The following is a 16,779-nucleotide window of genomic DNA, read 5'->3' on the forward strand; positions in this document are numbered from 1 at the left end:
AAGCATTAAATCTTTTAGAATCCTTTTTCTTGTGGTTGGTCTGTTAATAAAATTTTATATGCACTTATGTATTTACAATATCTTAGCGTCCTCTGTTTTCTTCATCAGTTACCCATCAACCTCTCCTCTATCTTCAAATGAGTTGACTGCTACCCTCTGCTGGTTTTGGTTTGAAAGTACAATTTGAACTTTTGATTCAACTTACTGCAAAACACAAAAGCAACGTCCAAAACATTTAACACCAATGAAATTGGAGTAATTTAGGTCAAAAAGCCCAAATGAACATGAAAGAGATCAAATATGAACATTTGCTATTTATTGCAATTGCTAAAAAAAATTAAAAGAATAAATATAAACATAAAAAAGTTCCACCATATACACATTATTATTGAATTAATTATTATTTATGACTTAATTCATAACTGAAGATATAACTCATAGCAATAATATGTTTCACAAAGTCTATCATACTCAAAGTGGCTTTAACTATAGTTTGATGGTTGCTAAGGCGTTTCTTTGTTTCCTCAACAATGTCCCCTCTGTGCTCTGTCCACATGCAGTCTCTGAATGAGAACTTGAAACTCTTGCTGCCTGGCAACCACTTTTTGTTGTATCCAATGCTACATGCTGAGCTGGCTTAATTTTTTGATCAAGCACAGCAATTCGAACTCTTCACTGTCTGCTTAGTCATGGCTGAATGACAGCCACTCTGCTGTAAGTTGACCTTGATTTTAAGAATTATTTCCTTTAAAATGTCAGGTTGATAGAAATAGTTCTTGCTCCTATGTATGAATATGTATTTATCTGTCTGTCTGTCTGTCTGTCTGTCTGTCTGTCTGTCTGTCTGTCCATCTATCTATCTGTTCGTCCATCCATCATTCACGCATTCATTTATTTACTTTTGCATTTATTTATGCATTTATTTAGTTAAACTTAGTTTTGTTTTTACATTATTTAATGTCTTATTAACATTATTATTATTATTACAGTAACAAAGATTTTAGCTTTTTATAATTACATTTCTATCACCCAAGTCATTATCTTGCTCCTGGTTTTGCATATACTGGCATTTATCTGATAAGATTCAATGAAATTCATGAAATTGTTGGTGCACTGAAAAGAGTAACCGTTTTATTCATTATAAAGTACATGTTTGGCCTCAGATCATTGCTCTGAACATAAGGATGTGGCTGATTCACAATGAATCTTCCTGAGCCTTTGGATACTACCACGTCTGTTGACCTCAGAGGAAAGCTGCTCTTTTCTGTGAGTCAAAACTTGATCTCAAGCCGGAGTTGTGGACTCGTCCCGCCACACCCAGTTCCCCTTGATCCATGGAACATGAAAGCTCCTGACTTCACCCCAAAACTCTACAGGTCTGTGGGCTTGCCACGGATCAAGAGCAAAAACATTCACCTGGTTAAATCAAATGATAGTGTGGAACAAAAATCTTTCGTTTTAGAAAAGATTAAGGATGGTACTTCAATATTATCTCGACACAAAGAACAATCATTTATCACATTCTACAAACCACCAGACTCACTAGAGACAAAACTGCTGTTTGTGAGAGCAGGGACGAATCCTGTCGGGCCTTACAAAGATCCAAAACCTCACAACTTCAGACCTGTAAGTTTTCTTTACAGTAAAAAGATGATTGCCACCATTAACTGCACTGCACTGTATCAACACTAGATGACAGTCTTTATAATACATCTAAACACTCCTTATCCGATTGCAGTGTGCTGAGGGAATGCCAGACATGGTGACTTCTACAGAAAAGGATCCAGACTGCTTGTTCTTAAAGTCTCAATGCCTAAAAGCAGGTGTATTATTTTCATTAAGACATCATGACTGAACAGAGAGAAATATGAATGTTTTTTTTCCAACACTGAACACTGGGTTGGTATAAACTGTGTTGCATATTATTGCCCTTGTGTTTATACAAGCAATCTTGCACTTATGTAATAAAAACCACTGTATAGAACAAAGGTCTTTGAAATCCCCCAGTAACCCAACATGCATTACTGATAAGCATTGCATTTTATTTCAATGTCTCAACAGTCACTGGCAGCCATCCTGACCTGAACCCTTCTCACAGAGACAAACTGGACACTTTCAAACCGGCAGAGCTTAAATGGGACCCAAGGCTCATACTACCAAAGATGCCATGGCCTCCAAAATCTGCATCTTATACAGTGAGCATGTAGAAAACACCCATACCTTCTACCAATTAGCCTAACAGATTTATGAACTTTTTTTGGAAACATTTTACTCTCTGTGTTACAGAGATATCGACGCAGAAGAGGTGTATATAGTGCCTTAATGGACCGAATTGAAGAAAAGTTGACCAACTCCTGGAGGAAATGAATCTGTTTCAAGAGAAAGAAAGAAGGTTGCTGTTTTGTATTCACTCACGTTAATGATGTTTATTACACACTTTCTGTTTCTTTTTTTCCCCCTTTTTTTGATAAACTACAAAAAAAATGTATATTGCAAATGTACATTCATTATAACAAAATAAATGTAAGCACTGCATTAATATAAATAAAGATAAAATGTTACAAACGAGATGTTAATCTAATTTTGTTTTAATATTATTAAATGTCTTAATATAAGTTTTTATAGTATTATTAGAAAATTAAACTATAAACACTTAATAGTTGCAGCTTTCTCATTTTTCTCTTTGTATTCATTATGGGCGCATGACCTCCGTTTGCGTTGACCAATCATTTTAAAGGTAAACAAATGAGCTGCTGCGTGTGCGCGTGAGTGCAAGCGCGCGTTGAGTCAGTCAGTCAGCAGCACGCAGAGCAGAGCTAACTACTAGGGCTTTAATCAATGAAGTATGAAGTCTGAACGGTAAGTTGAATGGGCGACTGTGAGTTTAGTTTTAAAACTTTTAACTAAAGACAATGGATACAGACTCATCTTTATTTTCTATAAAAGCTCATTTTGTTAGCGCGTCATGATTAATTCATTATTGCTGCTACTGGCCCCAGGCGCGAGCTGCGGTTCATGCGCTTTAAACATCCACACATTTTCTCCAAAGCTGCTGTCACTTCGATTGAGGTAATATTTGCAGAATATACGGATGTAGTCACTGTTTAGGATGGATAAATACGACGTCTGCGTGGGCTTTAGTTGCATTGAGAAAAGTTTCGACTCGACAGGTGGAGTGACTGACTTCCAGAGAAACTAGTACGTGCTCAGCAGAGCTCTCTTATCGCGCTCTTATTCATTGTTGCACCACCCTATTTATCAGTTTCTAGGAAACAATATTGCGTCATGAGTTAATTACATTGCGTACTGAGTTTACAACACACCCATGTTCATATTAATATAATTTTTACATTAATGAAATGCTCCTTCTCGAAATTTGTACAATGTATGAAATGTGCGAGATTTTTGTCGTAATGCAGTATTGATATGTATTTTTATATAGACTTTGAGTTTATGATACTGTACTATCCTAAATGTTCTGTAAATATATAAATATAACATTTAATGTACAAATTTAGGCACTGCTTTTAACCTTTTCTGTCAGATAATGTGGGACAGAAGTCAATGAAAAGTGAATTGCATTTCTACCAAAAGCCATGTCATAGTAGCCTAAAGGAATAGTTCACCCAGAAATAAAAAAATTGTCATCACTTACTCACCCTCAGATAGTTCCAACCCTGTATGAGTTTCTTTCTTCTGTTGAACAAAAAGAAGATATTTTGAAGAATGTTGGTAACCAGTCAGTTGACGGCATCCATTGACTTAATAGGATTTGTTTTTCCTACTATGAAAGTCAATGGCTACCGTCAACTGTGACCAACATTCTTCAAAATATCTTCTTTTTTGTTCAATAGAAGAAACTCATACAGGTTTGGAACTATTTGAGGGTGAGTAAGTAATAACTATCCCTTTAAGGTGGTCACAGTGGTGTTTGAAACATAAATACTGGTTATTTAGTTGCGTAAAGCGGTTTACCAGCACTAACCAGCTTGAGCAAGGTCTACCATGTTAGTTTAACCCTTACCAGCTGGTAGTCCAGTCTTAATTTAGATCTGTTTGGACCAACTACGTTGAAACCATTGTTTGATATGGTCTATGAAGGCTCATAACAGTATAATGATTTAGGATCATGCATCAGAATATTTTTTTCTTAAGTAACCCACTGTACCTGAAAGTCTCACTTTGTTTGACATGTGAAGATAAAGTGGGACAGTATTTAAAACAGAACCACACAAATAATTGTCATTATCCAAATTGTATTCAATCACCATTTAAAAACCACCATGTGCCTATGTATGACCTTTTAGGCACGCATTGGATGTGCAACTGGGATTTTGGACCTATGGAACATCCTCCTAAACTCCTGTTGTTCTCACACTCCTGAGGGAAATGGGGAACGGAATATCAGAGCAACCCAACTTTCTTTCCAGTCTTCCGTTCTGTAATTCTCTTCACATCTCTATTCTGGGTCTGGACTCAGCTGGCAAAACAACAGTGCTGTACCGTCTGCAGTTCAATGAGTTTGTCAACACCGTCCCCACCAAAGGTTTCAATGCAGAGAAAGTCCGATTAGCCGTCGGGGACTCACGGACAGTGACGTTTCACTTTTGGGACGTCGGCGGCCACGAGAAACTGCGCCCTCTCTGGAAGTCCTATACACGATGCGCGGATGGCATCATGTTTGTTGTGGACTCTCTGGACTCGGAGAGGATGGAAGAGGCTAAGACGGAGCTTTACAAAATCGCCCGCTCCTCTGAGAATCAAGGAGTGCCTGTGCTGATTATTGCAAACAAGCAGGACTTGAGACAGGCTCTGTCACCGTCCCAGATAGAGACCATGCTGACGCTCAAAGAACTGGGACCCTCTACGCCATGGCACCTGCAGCCCACCTGCGCCATCATTGGTGATGGTCTCCAGGAAGGACTCGAAAAACTTCATGACATGATCCTAAAACGAAGAAAGATGCTCAAACAGCAAAAACAGAAAAATAGACCATAAATGTATTATATAAATGGGTGGGAAAAGAACAATAGTTGTGAACTGAGTGACATTTTTATGTGCCCAGAGTTGGTCAAAACCAACATGCACTTTAGTTGTTTACTTTCTTGTTGTTTACTTCTGGTTGTTTACTATCACTTAGAAACAAACTTAATATAAAGTTTTTTTTAATTATCACACTGAAGGATGATTCAAGTTGTTGGGTTTTATTTAGAATGTATATTTGCAATAAAAGGGCTTTCTATGTTTATTCTAAATTGTCACATGTTGTAATACTTGCACACACTGAGACTTTAACGTCTGCCAAGTCATTTTAGGTTCAGGTCATTTTTCCTTGTACTATCATGGTAGAGGAATAGCTTGCCTAACAATGAAAAATCTGTCATTTACTCATGTTCATGTTTTTTTTTTTTACTGAATAATGACTTCAATTTCAGACTGTTCCTCACACAAAGCTATTGCATTGCACAATATATCTGTACCATATAAATTAACCGCCGAGATAGTTATTTGCTCTTTTCCTTAATTCTTTTACATTATATTACTATTATATTATGCTCACTTCAAAGTTAATCTTTATAAACACTAATAATTTAATAACACCGTCAAATATAATCTTCAACAAATCTCAAAATTAATATCCACTTTTGATAATGTGATGTCTAAATTGATTTTATTTTATTTATTATTTATACAATGGTAAAGAATTTCAATATTGACCATTTATTGGTTTTGGCTCCTAAGTATGGACCAGAATTTTAATATTGGTGCATTACTTATTTTATGGCTTTAGAAAACTTATAATGAACAGCAGTTATATGGAGAGCTTTTATAATTGCATGGTCTTTCATAATTTCTCCTTTTGTGTTTCATGGCAGAAAGAAAGTCATTCAGGTTTGGAACGACATGATGGTGAGTAAATGTCAGAATTGGTATTTTTAAGTGAACTATCCCTTTAACTCATCCCTTTAAAAAGCATGAGTACTTGGAGCCTTGCACCACCGCATTCTTCTTTGGTTCAGTAACATTAAGGTGAGAGTGGAATGCATTGTGCATTAAAAGACCTTGGGCCGCTCTGTTATCAGATTAGAAATGACCCTTTATCTGTGATGCATCCCCCTTTGCAGGCATCAGAAATAGCCCAACTGGATGGGGATTTACAGGATTTGCCTGCTGTGTGTCACATGCGTCCCTAAATTCCAGTCCTGCCTCATAAATCCAGAGCGACTGGGACTCTTCCCCCCATTCCATTGATGTCAGTAATGCCGAGCTGGGATGGTGACAGACTGGAAAAAAATCTGCAGTGCAGTTTTCTTTCCCATACTTTCGCTAGACTGATACTGAACTGCAGGTCAGTATCACGCTGTTAGTGGCCCCAAAACACTTTTGTACACTTCAACCAAACTTAGATAAAATATCAAACCAAATGACATCTGCACATCGATATTTACAGGCTCTCGGAACCAACTTTATATTTTTTTTATAGTTAGGTAAGGTAAATTTTACACAGGGGTAGTTATACTAACAACATTTGACAACCACAAAGTGTCCAAATACACATTTTGAACAGTAGGCTATAGTTTAAAATGTAAAAAAATGTAATTTGTGTTTGTTCGCTCGTAAATGCCAGTGGATTTATTTTGTATCTAATGCAATGACATTGATACATTTTTATACTTTGTTATCTAGCCCTTGTGCAGACCTATTTTTCTGCAAACTTTTCTGTAGAGGGGGTAAAAAAAAAAGAGTAGATTACCATGTGACTGCTTATAAAAGAATAGAGTGTAACAGAGAAAGAGGGAGTCTTTTTTGTTATAATGGTGCTTTTCTAGAAATACAAAATGCTTGTTGCTTTTAAACAATTGTAGGGGACTTTCACTTGTCAAAGCAGTTTTAGACATTGTTTCGAGGAAAACTGTGCGCTTGTGTTCAGTTATCTCAGAAACCCTGCAGTGCAGTCTATGAGATTTTGTGGGAAAGCGAGAGGTGTAGCGACCTGGCTCTCCACGCAGGCCCCCCTTCACTCCCCCGTCTGTATCTGATGACAGTGTGTTGGCAGGCTGCTTTTGTTCAGCTCTGCTCTCATCTCATTCCAGCTTGAAGGATGAGCTCGGGGTAGATGGGGGGTCTAGTAGCTGTTTTCCCTGTCCTTTTGTCTGAAAAATAATTCTCAGTGGGTTCAAAAGGGTGCTGCGCTCTTATTTGAGCAAGTGTTCGTTCTGACAAACATCATGAGATTAAAAGACTTTATGAGCTAAATAAGTAATGTTTTGGTCTTTTAGAGCTAAGTAAACATCATGTTCTGTAATCGCGAGTGTCTGGTTTATATCAGTGTGCTGCCACAGATAATGTGATCACCACAAAGATCGTAATCTTGTTTAGCGTGGTAAATACTGATTGCATTTAATCCTTATGGCTTTAGTTGTCACAAGGTCTGTATTCATCCTGATGCTTGTTAGTCTAGCCATGTTTGATCCAGTCTCAGCAATAAATTACTGAATTGAGAACTAGCTGGTGCTTGTCTTAAAGAAACATTAGTATATGCGTTCCCACGGTCATGGAAACCTGGATTTTTTTTTTTTTTTTAAATAGCGATTTTCAGACCTGTGAAAATTGGTAAAATCAGAATAAACATCTTGTTAATTTCAACTGTAATAGGGTTTTCAAGCTACTGTATATGTGACCCTGGACCACAAAACCAGTCACATGGGTCAATTTTTTGAAATTGAGATTTATACATAATCTGAAAGCTGAATAAATAAGCTTCCCATGGACGTATGGTTTGTTATGATAGGACAATATTTGGCCGAGATACAACTATTTGAATATTTGAAATCTGAGGGTGCAAAAAAATTACAACATTGAGAAAATCGCTTTTAAATTTGTCCGTTTATGTTCACGATTGTGCTGCATTCACTCACAAAAAGAAATGTTTTATATATGTACGGTAGGAAATTTACTAAATATCTTGATGGAACATGATCCTAATGATTTTTGGCATAAAAGAAAAATCGATAATTTTGACCCATACAATGTATTGTTGGCTATTGCCACAAATATACCTGTGCAACCTATGACTGGTTTTGTGATCCAGGGTCACATATTATTGCTTTTTTTTTTTACAATTCAAAAGTTGAATAAATGAATTCAGTGTTCTTCAGTAAATAATACCTTTATCTATCATATGGCTTCAGAAGAGAAGAGAACTTATAACAACTTATGAAAAAGATACGGCATAAACATTTCAAGTCCAATCTCTTCATGTCCATCTCGCTCAGTAAGTGTGTACTGTGATTTAGAGTATTTCCATTGTCACAATGGAAGCTTTTTCTGTACAATACTAGTTTACATAGTGCTGCATTTGTCTTTGTGCAGAAAGTGTTTCTAAATCATAATAATAGATGATTATTGTGAGTTATTTAATCTGTTCTGCCAGGTAATTGCTGAAAAGAATTTAACTGAGTAATTAAAGCTGTAATATGAGGAAAGTGTTACACTATAGTGCATGTCAGGGAAAGAGCTAAGCAAAAAGAACCTCATGTGACTAAAAGAACAACTCCGTCAAGTCAGACTAGTTTCGCTCTTCAGAGGAATGTGCTTTTTTTTTTTTTTGTAGTGCGAGTTCCCCCACCCTATTCCTCCTTGCTGTTTATGTAGAATGCTTTGCTAAAGTTAGTTTAGCTGATAAGTGACAGTCTCTTACAATGCAATTTTTGAACCTTTAGTTCAGGGGAAGTCAGGAAGTTTAGTTTAAAAAAAAGCGAGTTATCAGATAAATGACTTCAGGACTTTTGCCATGGAAAACAGATGTGCATATAGCCTTTTTTCCCAACAATGTGGCAATTTTAAAAGTACAGTTGAACTAAGAAGTGGATATTTTTTCTGTTGACTGTTAACGACTCAATAGACAGGTCTCTACAGATCGCAGCAATACCAAGTATTTACCAATATTGCAAAAGAAATTCAACTTTAAGAGTGAGTCAGCATGCATGTAGACACATGCTGAAACATACACAATCAGCTTTCCAGACAACAAAATCATTTTTCACACAACGTGGTGTTAAAAAAAGGTCTACAGGTACAGTATGCATTGCATCAAAGGGTTTTGGATGCCTGTATATTTTTTTCACCCGAGATCACAATCAAAGGAATGTCATGAATGAGATTATATCCCATGTTTACTCATTTTCTTTGTGGAACACCAGGTGAATTCAAAATGAGAATAATATATATATATATATATATATATATATATATATATATATATATATATATATATATATATATATATATATATATATATATATATATATATATATATATATATATACAGATAAAAATACAGTAAAAACAGTAATACTGTGAAACATTATTATAAGGTAAAATAACTGTTTTTAGTTTTAATATATGTTAAAATGTAATTTATTCCTGTGATCAAAGCTGTGTTTTCAGCATCATTACTCCAGTCTTCAGTGTCACATGATCCTTCAGAAATCATTCTGATATGATGCTTTTGCTGCTCAAGAAACATTTATTATTATGTATGTTTAAAATAGCCTGCTGCTTAATATTGTTGTGTAAACCACGATAAAAAAAAATTCTGTGAGTTTTGGAGTTTCACAGTTTTCCCTTTCACTTTCATTTTATGGAAATATAGAAAAAGAGCAGATTTTCTTCAGAAATTCATCTTTTGTGTTTAGCTGAAGAGAAGCAGTTTGGAATGACGTGGTTGAGTATGAATTTTCTTTTTTGAGTAAATAATGTAGCTTTATCATACAATTTTAATACCTGTATTGAATCATAACACAGGTCTTGTCTGCTTAGAGTTTGTACTACTTAACATGTCTTCATAAGCTACAGGAACTCCTATAGTCAATGTATAGGCTAATGTATCTTTGTTTGTTATACTATTGTTAAAGTGTGTCATGTTTACCTTCTAACTAGACCACTCTGTTGGAGAACACTAATGTTTTCTCTGTCACTTTCTAAACCGCAGCTGTTTGCAGGTCTTTTCCAGACTGCTGTTCTCGCCTCTGGAGCTGTGAGTTACTTGAGCTTGTTCGCCTGTGAAAGCAAAATCCAAGAGTCCTTAGGGGGACGCATGACGTGGGCACTGTTGTGATTTTCTATGTGTTGTGGTAAAACTATTTTTCCACAGGGTACAGGTGCTTCCTTCTGAGGAAATCAGAGGTGTCCCGACCAACAGTGTTATCAGCAACTCTCTCAGTGAAGAATAAACAGCGATCACATGGGTAACGGGAATCTTGCTCTGTCGGATACACAGTTCCCCTAAACGCCGTTCTAAGGTCAGTTCACCTTACCTGGATTCAAAGCTTCAATATCACATCAGAATATTAAATTGCATCAGCACTTTGTGGCAAGTTATCTAAAACTGCCTAGTTACAGGGAGGAAATCCTGTTCTTTGCAATTTGGTCACATGGGCTGTGTAAATAAAGATTCCATGCATATCACTTGCAAATTATCTATCTTGTAAATAATCATTGACTGCATGACTTCCAGTTCTCATTCTCATTTGGTCTCTTGATAACACTAAAGGAAGTAAATTTTTTAGCTTCATATGTCTCATGAGAATGGTTTTGCTTATCAAGGGCATATATGTGACTAAGAATATTAGATTAGTTAGGCAGTAATTCTCTTTCATCAATTAATATTCAATAAAAAATAATATTTCACTTGATACAACACATCTAAATTGATTTATTTTCCTTTAGTAAAGATTGATTGTATGATCTTGATTAAAATGTATTATTAATAATAGAATATATTGCTTTTATATTCTATAGTGATTTATTGTCACTGCACATTTAATGTACAACAAAATTTGTTGCGCAGCTCCTAAATTTAATAATTGACACACACATACCATACCCACAAACATATATAGTTCAGTATAACGCTACACCCCAATATATGTATGTATGTATGTATGTATATATATATATATACACACACACACACACAGTTGTAATAAAATAATACTAATAAATTTAAATATTTAATAAATTTTACTAATGAAAGAAATTGCTTATATAATCAGGTTTTCTCTTTAGTTTTCTTTAATTAGGAGAGTTTCTCACTACAGAATATTTTAATTGTCATGTCCTGTGTTTGCACAGTCTTAGAATAAAAGATTCTGTTAAACCTTAAAGGGTTCTGCAAGACAGTGCTTCATATAGGGTTCTATATATTTCCATCATTGAATCCTTTTATGGATATAGTTTTAATTCATTTTTAATTTAAATGCAATATTATTAATTAAACAGCTTGTAAACACTTAATTTCTAGATTTTTTTTTTTTTTAATAACCTATTAAAAATGAAAGTGAAAGTTTTTGGCATAAAGGGTTCTTTAAAATTGTGACAAGAACCCCATTGAACCTTTTTTTCCCCCTAAGAGTGTAAGTTGCTTTGGATAAAATAATTTGCTAAATGAATTAATGTAAATATAAAGTTTTAATATAAAGTTTTTAAAATCTATATTGAAAGTAGTTTGCACCCCATGTGGGTACAAATGCAAATTTTCTAGTCTAACACTCTCACTGTATGCAGTGTGAGACACGTGAACATCAAAATAACAGTGACCACAAACATCTAGTCATAACACAATTTTTAAAGCTATTTTCTAAATGACAAACAAAAAGGGGGAAAACATCCCTATCAGTCAAGCTTTGTGTAATGGCTCTGATCCTCCGTTTCTGCAACATCCTGCCATGTTAACAGGTCTTCATTACCAGTGACTCATTTCCTTTGAGGATGTTACACGTGGTGAACATGACTTGATTAGCGCCGCACACATGCACACACTCGCACACTCTGATACAATTAAGGGAAAGAGACTTCTGACATGATGTTCTGTCAGATGCCCCACAGTGCCTGCAGTTTACTTTCCCCTTACTGGAGAGGATGCAGCTGCTAATGTAAAAAATAAAAGGGAAACAGTTCATTCCAGTTTAACATTAAGTTCATCTCGACTCAAAATATTCAAAAAGAATGTAGTTTAGGATTATTTTAAAAATGCTTTAATGCAAATTCAGCTTTTTATGTGTGTAAGGCCATATTGTTTCAACAGATCCAAGAATCCTGAAATTTATACTATATGCTTTTATCCAAGCAGGTTACAAATGAGAAACTCTGTAAGCTATTTATCATTACAGCCAACAATATTTGCGGTGCACAATGTCAAGTTTCATGTGCACAAACTAGATGCACTAGAGTTTCGATAGGAAGTGCCTTTATACCTACCACATTTCTTGTTTTATCAAAATAAATGTATATGTCTGTCCACATATCTACATAAGTTAAACATTTAGTATAACTTGGGCAGATTTAAGTAATCCTTTACTTTACAATAAGGCTGTTAATCAACACTTAAAAGAAGAATAAAAAAATGTCAAATGACATTGCAGGTCTTGTTTTCTGGAAAATTTATCAAAATTGATAAAAATGTCTGCCAGTGGGGTAAGAAAAATAAATACATTTTCCCTTTAAATTAAGTTTATTTTTCTTACCCATTGGCAGATTTTTCTTTTAAGCATAGTCACACACACACACACAAAAATTAACTAATTTAGCTTAAGTAAATGTATCTTGATTTAAGAATGTTTAGATATTTGTTTTGGATAACAAGACAAAAATACTGAGGAAGAAAATGATTTTTAATCACGCTTAATTCTCACTATTAACTAAATATTAACTATGACTTTTGCCTCAAACTCCTAATTACTGCTTATTAATATTAGTAAGGTAGTTGTTAAAGGAACCCCAGAGTTAGATAAGTCCATTCATACCGTTCTTATCTCCGTGCGTGCCGTAACTCTGTCTGACGCACCCACCGCTAGCCTAGCTTAGCACAAAGACTGGAGGTAAACGGCTCCAGCTAGCATACTGCTCCCAACAAGTGACAAAATAACGCCAACATTTTCCTATTTACATGTTGTGATTTGTATAGTCACAGCGTGTACAAATAACAAGGTCACATGAGACACAGCCATCTTCTAACCGTATACATACTGGGAACTATATTCACAGAAGGCGAAGCACTGCTACTGGGTGCGTCAGACAGTTACGGCACGCACGGAGATGAGAAGGGTATGTATGGACTTATCTAACTCTAGGGGATACGGTGAATAAGCTAAAGTCCCAAAAAGTCAGCGTGTTCCTTTAGTTTAGGTATTGGGTAGGATTAAGGGATGTAGAATATGCAGAATGGCATTAATATGTGCTTTAAGTACTAATAAATAGCCATGAACTAAACATTTATTATTGGTTAATGTTTTATTTTTTTTACATAATCTAATGCATTTTTAACATTTGAAGTTGTATAGATTAATATTAATTGCATTATAAAACATGAACACTGACCAATGGTATATTTATAAATAAAAATTAACGAATGCTATAAAATTAGTTTATTATTAGTTCACAATGCTTAGTGCATCATCAAAATGTTAACATATGTATATGTATATATATGTATAAAAAGTACAGAAAAATATATGTTCATGTGACAACGATTAGGTCTGTTTTTCTCATATCAGTAAGCACATAACTCCTAAGCAGCTTATGTATCATATGGCATAACTTTGTGACACAAAGAATTCCATATATTTTCTGAAGTGGGATCTTTTCCGCTTAAACTTTACCACAGAATGCAATGGAATGTTTGTTATTCATGTCACTAGCTGCATATTGACATGTAGCTAGTTTTATTTTATAGATGACGTGGCATTAAAAAGTTCTCTAGCAATGCAAAAGATTTACTGTACAATTAAATATGTTATTTTTCCTGCAGAATGACAGTGTCAAGCCTGATTGTGGAGCACCTTACCAGGAGCCAGACATAACCAACCACATTTCCTCAGCTCTGATAAAGACCCCCTGGAGACCCGAGTCTCCTGTTTACAGTGAGCAGTTTTGGTGTAATAAATGTTGATTTTGTTCAGGACATAATTAGTGCTGTGCGCTTTGAAACCATGAGCGTGGGCAAACATGTTCACCAGTCTCAACAGTGCGCTGTGACGTCCTCCAGGGATTAAAGTTACTGCAGAGTCCCTACAGCACAGCAATTATGCTATATGCTAATAATAATTACATCTCTCTGCTTCTTTTGCCTCTTAATTTGGCTGATTAGACTGTCAGCATCATTGCTGCTTTACAGCTAAACCCACAGTCACAGCCACTTCACAGAGAAGAGGATTTTGTCTTTTAACTTTTGTTTTTCAAAAGACTCTTTTCTATAAAACACACTGTACTCTTGAGATAGTGTTTTTGTCTGTCATTAGTCTTGCTTTCAGGACCATTTTAGATTACATTTAATTGTTATTCTCGTGTGAATAAGATTAAGATAACTTTTTAATTGAATCTAATATACACCAAAGACTATAGGTATTCACATGTTGTGATAAAAGATAACAGTTCTTTTAACGGACACAGTTCATTCCAGTTTAACATTAAGTTGTAATCTCAAAATATTCAATGTATATTGATGTATATATCGATGTATATGAATGTAGTTTAACCTTGTTTTAAAAGTGTTAACGAAATTCGCTTTTTATGTAAGACCTTATATAATGTTTCAGCATTTCAGAATCCTGACATTTACACAATGCGTTTAATTGTTGGTTTGACTTAAAGGTACAATATGAATTTTGTATCAAAATATCCAAAAACCTCTTGCACAGTGTTATAATTTTTTTCAATTGTGTACTTCCATTATCCTAAATGTTTCCGAGAATTTGTAAATTCAGAGAAGTTCACAATTTCAAAAAGTGCCCATCCCTGTTCACTTGTCGCCTGTCAATGACGTAATATCCACGTTATCCCTGGTTTCCAGTTCTACTGCCATAGTAACCATGGCGACATGTGGACTGGACAACTGCGTAACGTCTAGCGGCACGCTGTTGTTGTTTCGTTCAAACATTATGGACCATGGCAAGCAGACTTTGGGACAAAAGGAGAACTAAAACGAGGATCAATATCAGCGTGCCGTTTTCGAGATGCCGAGAGCTCCACGTCCGCGAATAACTTGGACTTGACAGAGGCGCTGCTCTTGCATGTACTTTATTAGACAGGTGAGCTAATGTACATAAAACAAATCAACTTTATATAGCTCAACATGATGAAATGCTAGAATATGATCAGTATGTTATTCTAATGTTGATCTAGCTTACTGCTAATATAGCAAACAAACTAGCACATAGAATAACATAACTTTTAACACACTCAAATGCTGTTTAGTGTGATAGTGTAACGGTGCTGATCCACTTTTGCGACACAACTGTCGCGACGCCTCCCCACATTGGTACGTTGATGGGCGTTTACCGCTATGGGCGTGGTTTTGACCGAGCGGGAAATGTAGCGTATCCGAACAGAAGACCTGCAAGAGACTTCCCACCGTCTCCATATGCTCTACTTCTATTGGATAGACGCGTCACGTTTAACGGAATTCATTTGCATAAAGATGAGCATAACTGTAAGACCAAGTGAAACAGCGCTACGTTACCTCACAAGTTTAATTCGTGAAATAAACTGACCGGTAGAATGAAATGTCCTTATACCTTTATCGCACGTGGTGCTGATATCTTTCTCTAATTAGCAATCGCGACCTGCTTCATACCACAGTCATGTTAAAAAACATGAATGTTTTCACTCATCCATAAACATTATTAGATCCATCAGCATGACAGCAAGTCCCATCATTCCAGTTATCACTGTCATCAACCTATGCCTTTGTTATTGTAAGAGGTTAGCGACCCCTAGCGGCGAAAATGTTTTACATATTGTAGCTTTAAAGTAAGTAGCCTGGTTGCCTTGAAATTAGTTAGTTAAAATGTAAAAAATGTAGTTAATACAATGGAGATGGGTTTAATCAAAAGAAGCTTAAAATATTATGTTAACTGATTCTGAAACAAATAAATGATCTAAGTTGATTGGACAAAAGAAAAATTGTGATAACAAATCAGTATATTTTACAGTATTTGCAGTGCACAATGACAAGTTTCACGTGTAAGCTATACACAAATGAGTACTTTTTTAAGTAGGAGTTTTAATAGGCATGCCTTTATACCAACCACACTTTTTGTTTTATTAAAATAAATCTGTTTATCTTGTCTCCATTAAGACTTTTTATCTGCCATGGTCTTGCATTCGTGGGACTATTCCCAATGTATTTAATTGTTATTCTCCTGTAACATGTTATAAATAAGAGAATTGAATCTAATAATCACATATATGTGATATTAGACAGTATCCACAACACAAATATATGTTGCTGTAGAAAGCTGCATTGCCATCTAATGGTGATAAGTTGTCATTGCTTTCTTCAAATTGCTGTAAACTTACTTATTTACTGCATTAAAATCCTTTACAGATGAAACTGCAGGTGGAAGAAAAAACACATACTACTATTTATTTTTTTAAATGATAGGTTTAAAAATGAAAAAAGAGACCTCAAAGAAAGACGACTGTTAGATTGAGATAATTTTTTAGAACTTTTCGAAATGTAGAACTTCAGAATATTGTCACGTTCAACAGCAAAAAATGCACAAAGTATGAAGCAGATTTTTTAAATGGAAAGTGTGTTTGTAAAAGACCTATTGTTTGGGAGTAAAAACATAAAAAAAAAAAAAAACTCCAAATGATGCCGTCTTCACCTCCTCAAGATCATCAAGATGAATACAGGCAAATCCGTGTGTGTGTGTGTGTGTGTGTGTGTGTGTGTGTGTGTACAGTACATATAAAAAAAGTCATACAAAAGGTTCC

General features: G+C 35.2%; 2 protein-coding genes across 10 annotated transcripts; both read left to right on the forward strand.

The window, feature by feature from the left end:
- Positions 1-1,200: 1,200 nt before the first annotated feature.
- cUnh7orf78 (chromosome Un C7orf78 homolog) lies at positions 1,201-2,367 on the forward strand (the record flags this gene model as incomplete). The annotated part of the gene is made up of 4 exons (XM_081370806.1): positions 1,201-1,626; positions 1,739-1,823; positions 2,062-2,195; positions 2,287-2,367. 4 exons carry the CDS (start codon positions 1,201-1,203, stop codon positions 2,365-2,367), a joined length of 726 nt encoding a protein of 241 aa, XP_081226932.1.
- A 353-nt stretch (positions 2,368-2,720) lies between these two features.
- arl4aa (ADP-ribosylation factor-like 4aa) lies at positions 2,721-16,390 on the forward strand. 9 transcript variants are annotated; one of them, XR_014030488.1, is made up of 7 exons: positions 2,760-2,859; positions 5,877-6,030; positions 6,126-6,349; positions 9,656-9,726; positions 9,995-10,039; positions 10,157-10,304; positions 13,811-16,131. XR_014030488.1 is itself a non-coding variant. In XM_081370649.1 (2 exons), exon 2 carries the CDS (start codon positions 4,390-4,392, stop codon positions 4,996-4,998), a length of 609 nt encoding a protein of 202 aa, XP_081226775.1. In that variant the 5' UTR covers positions 2,721-2,859; positions 4,308-4,389; the 3' UTR covers positions 4,999-6,030. The 9 variants fall into 9 exon arrangements, 2 of the variants coding, with proteins under 2 accessions (XP_081226775.1, XP_081226776.1); XR_014030490.1 differs by having other exon boundaries at positions 9,699-9,726; positions 13,811-16,120; XR_014030492.1 differs by having other exon boundaries at positions 2,785-2,859; positions 5,877-5,910; positions 9,699-9,726; positions 13,811-16,120.
- Positions 16,391-16,779: the final 389 nt, after the last annotated feature.

This window comes from Scardinius erythrophthalmus, assembly GCF_964197995.2.
Source record: "Scardinius erythrophthalmus genome assembly, chromosome: 7".
Taxonomy (NCBI): domain Eukaryota; kingdom Metazoa; phylum Chordata; class Actinopteri; order Cypriniformes; family Leuciscidae; genus Scardinius; species Scardinius erythrophthalmus.

Coding starts and splice junctions, on each gene's coding strand:
- arl4aa (XM_081370649.1), top strand. CDS start 4,390: ATGGGGAACGGAATATCAGAGCAACCCAACTTTCTTTCCAGTCTTCCG.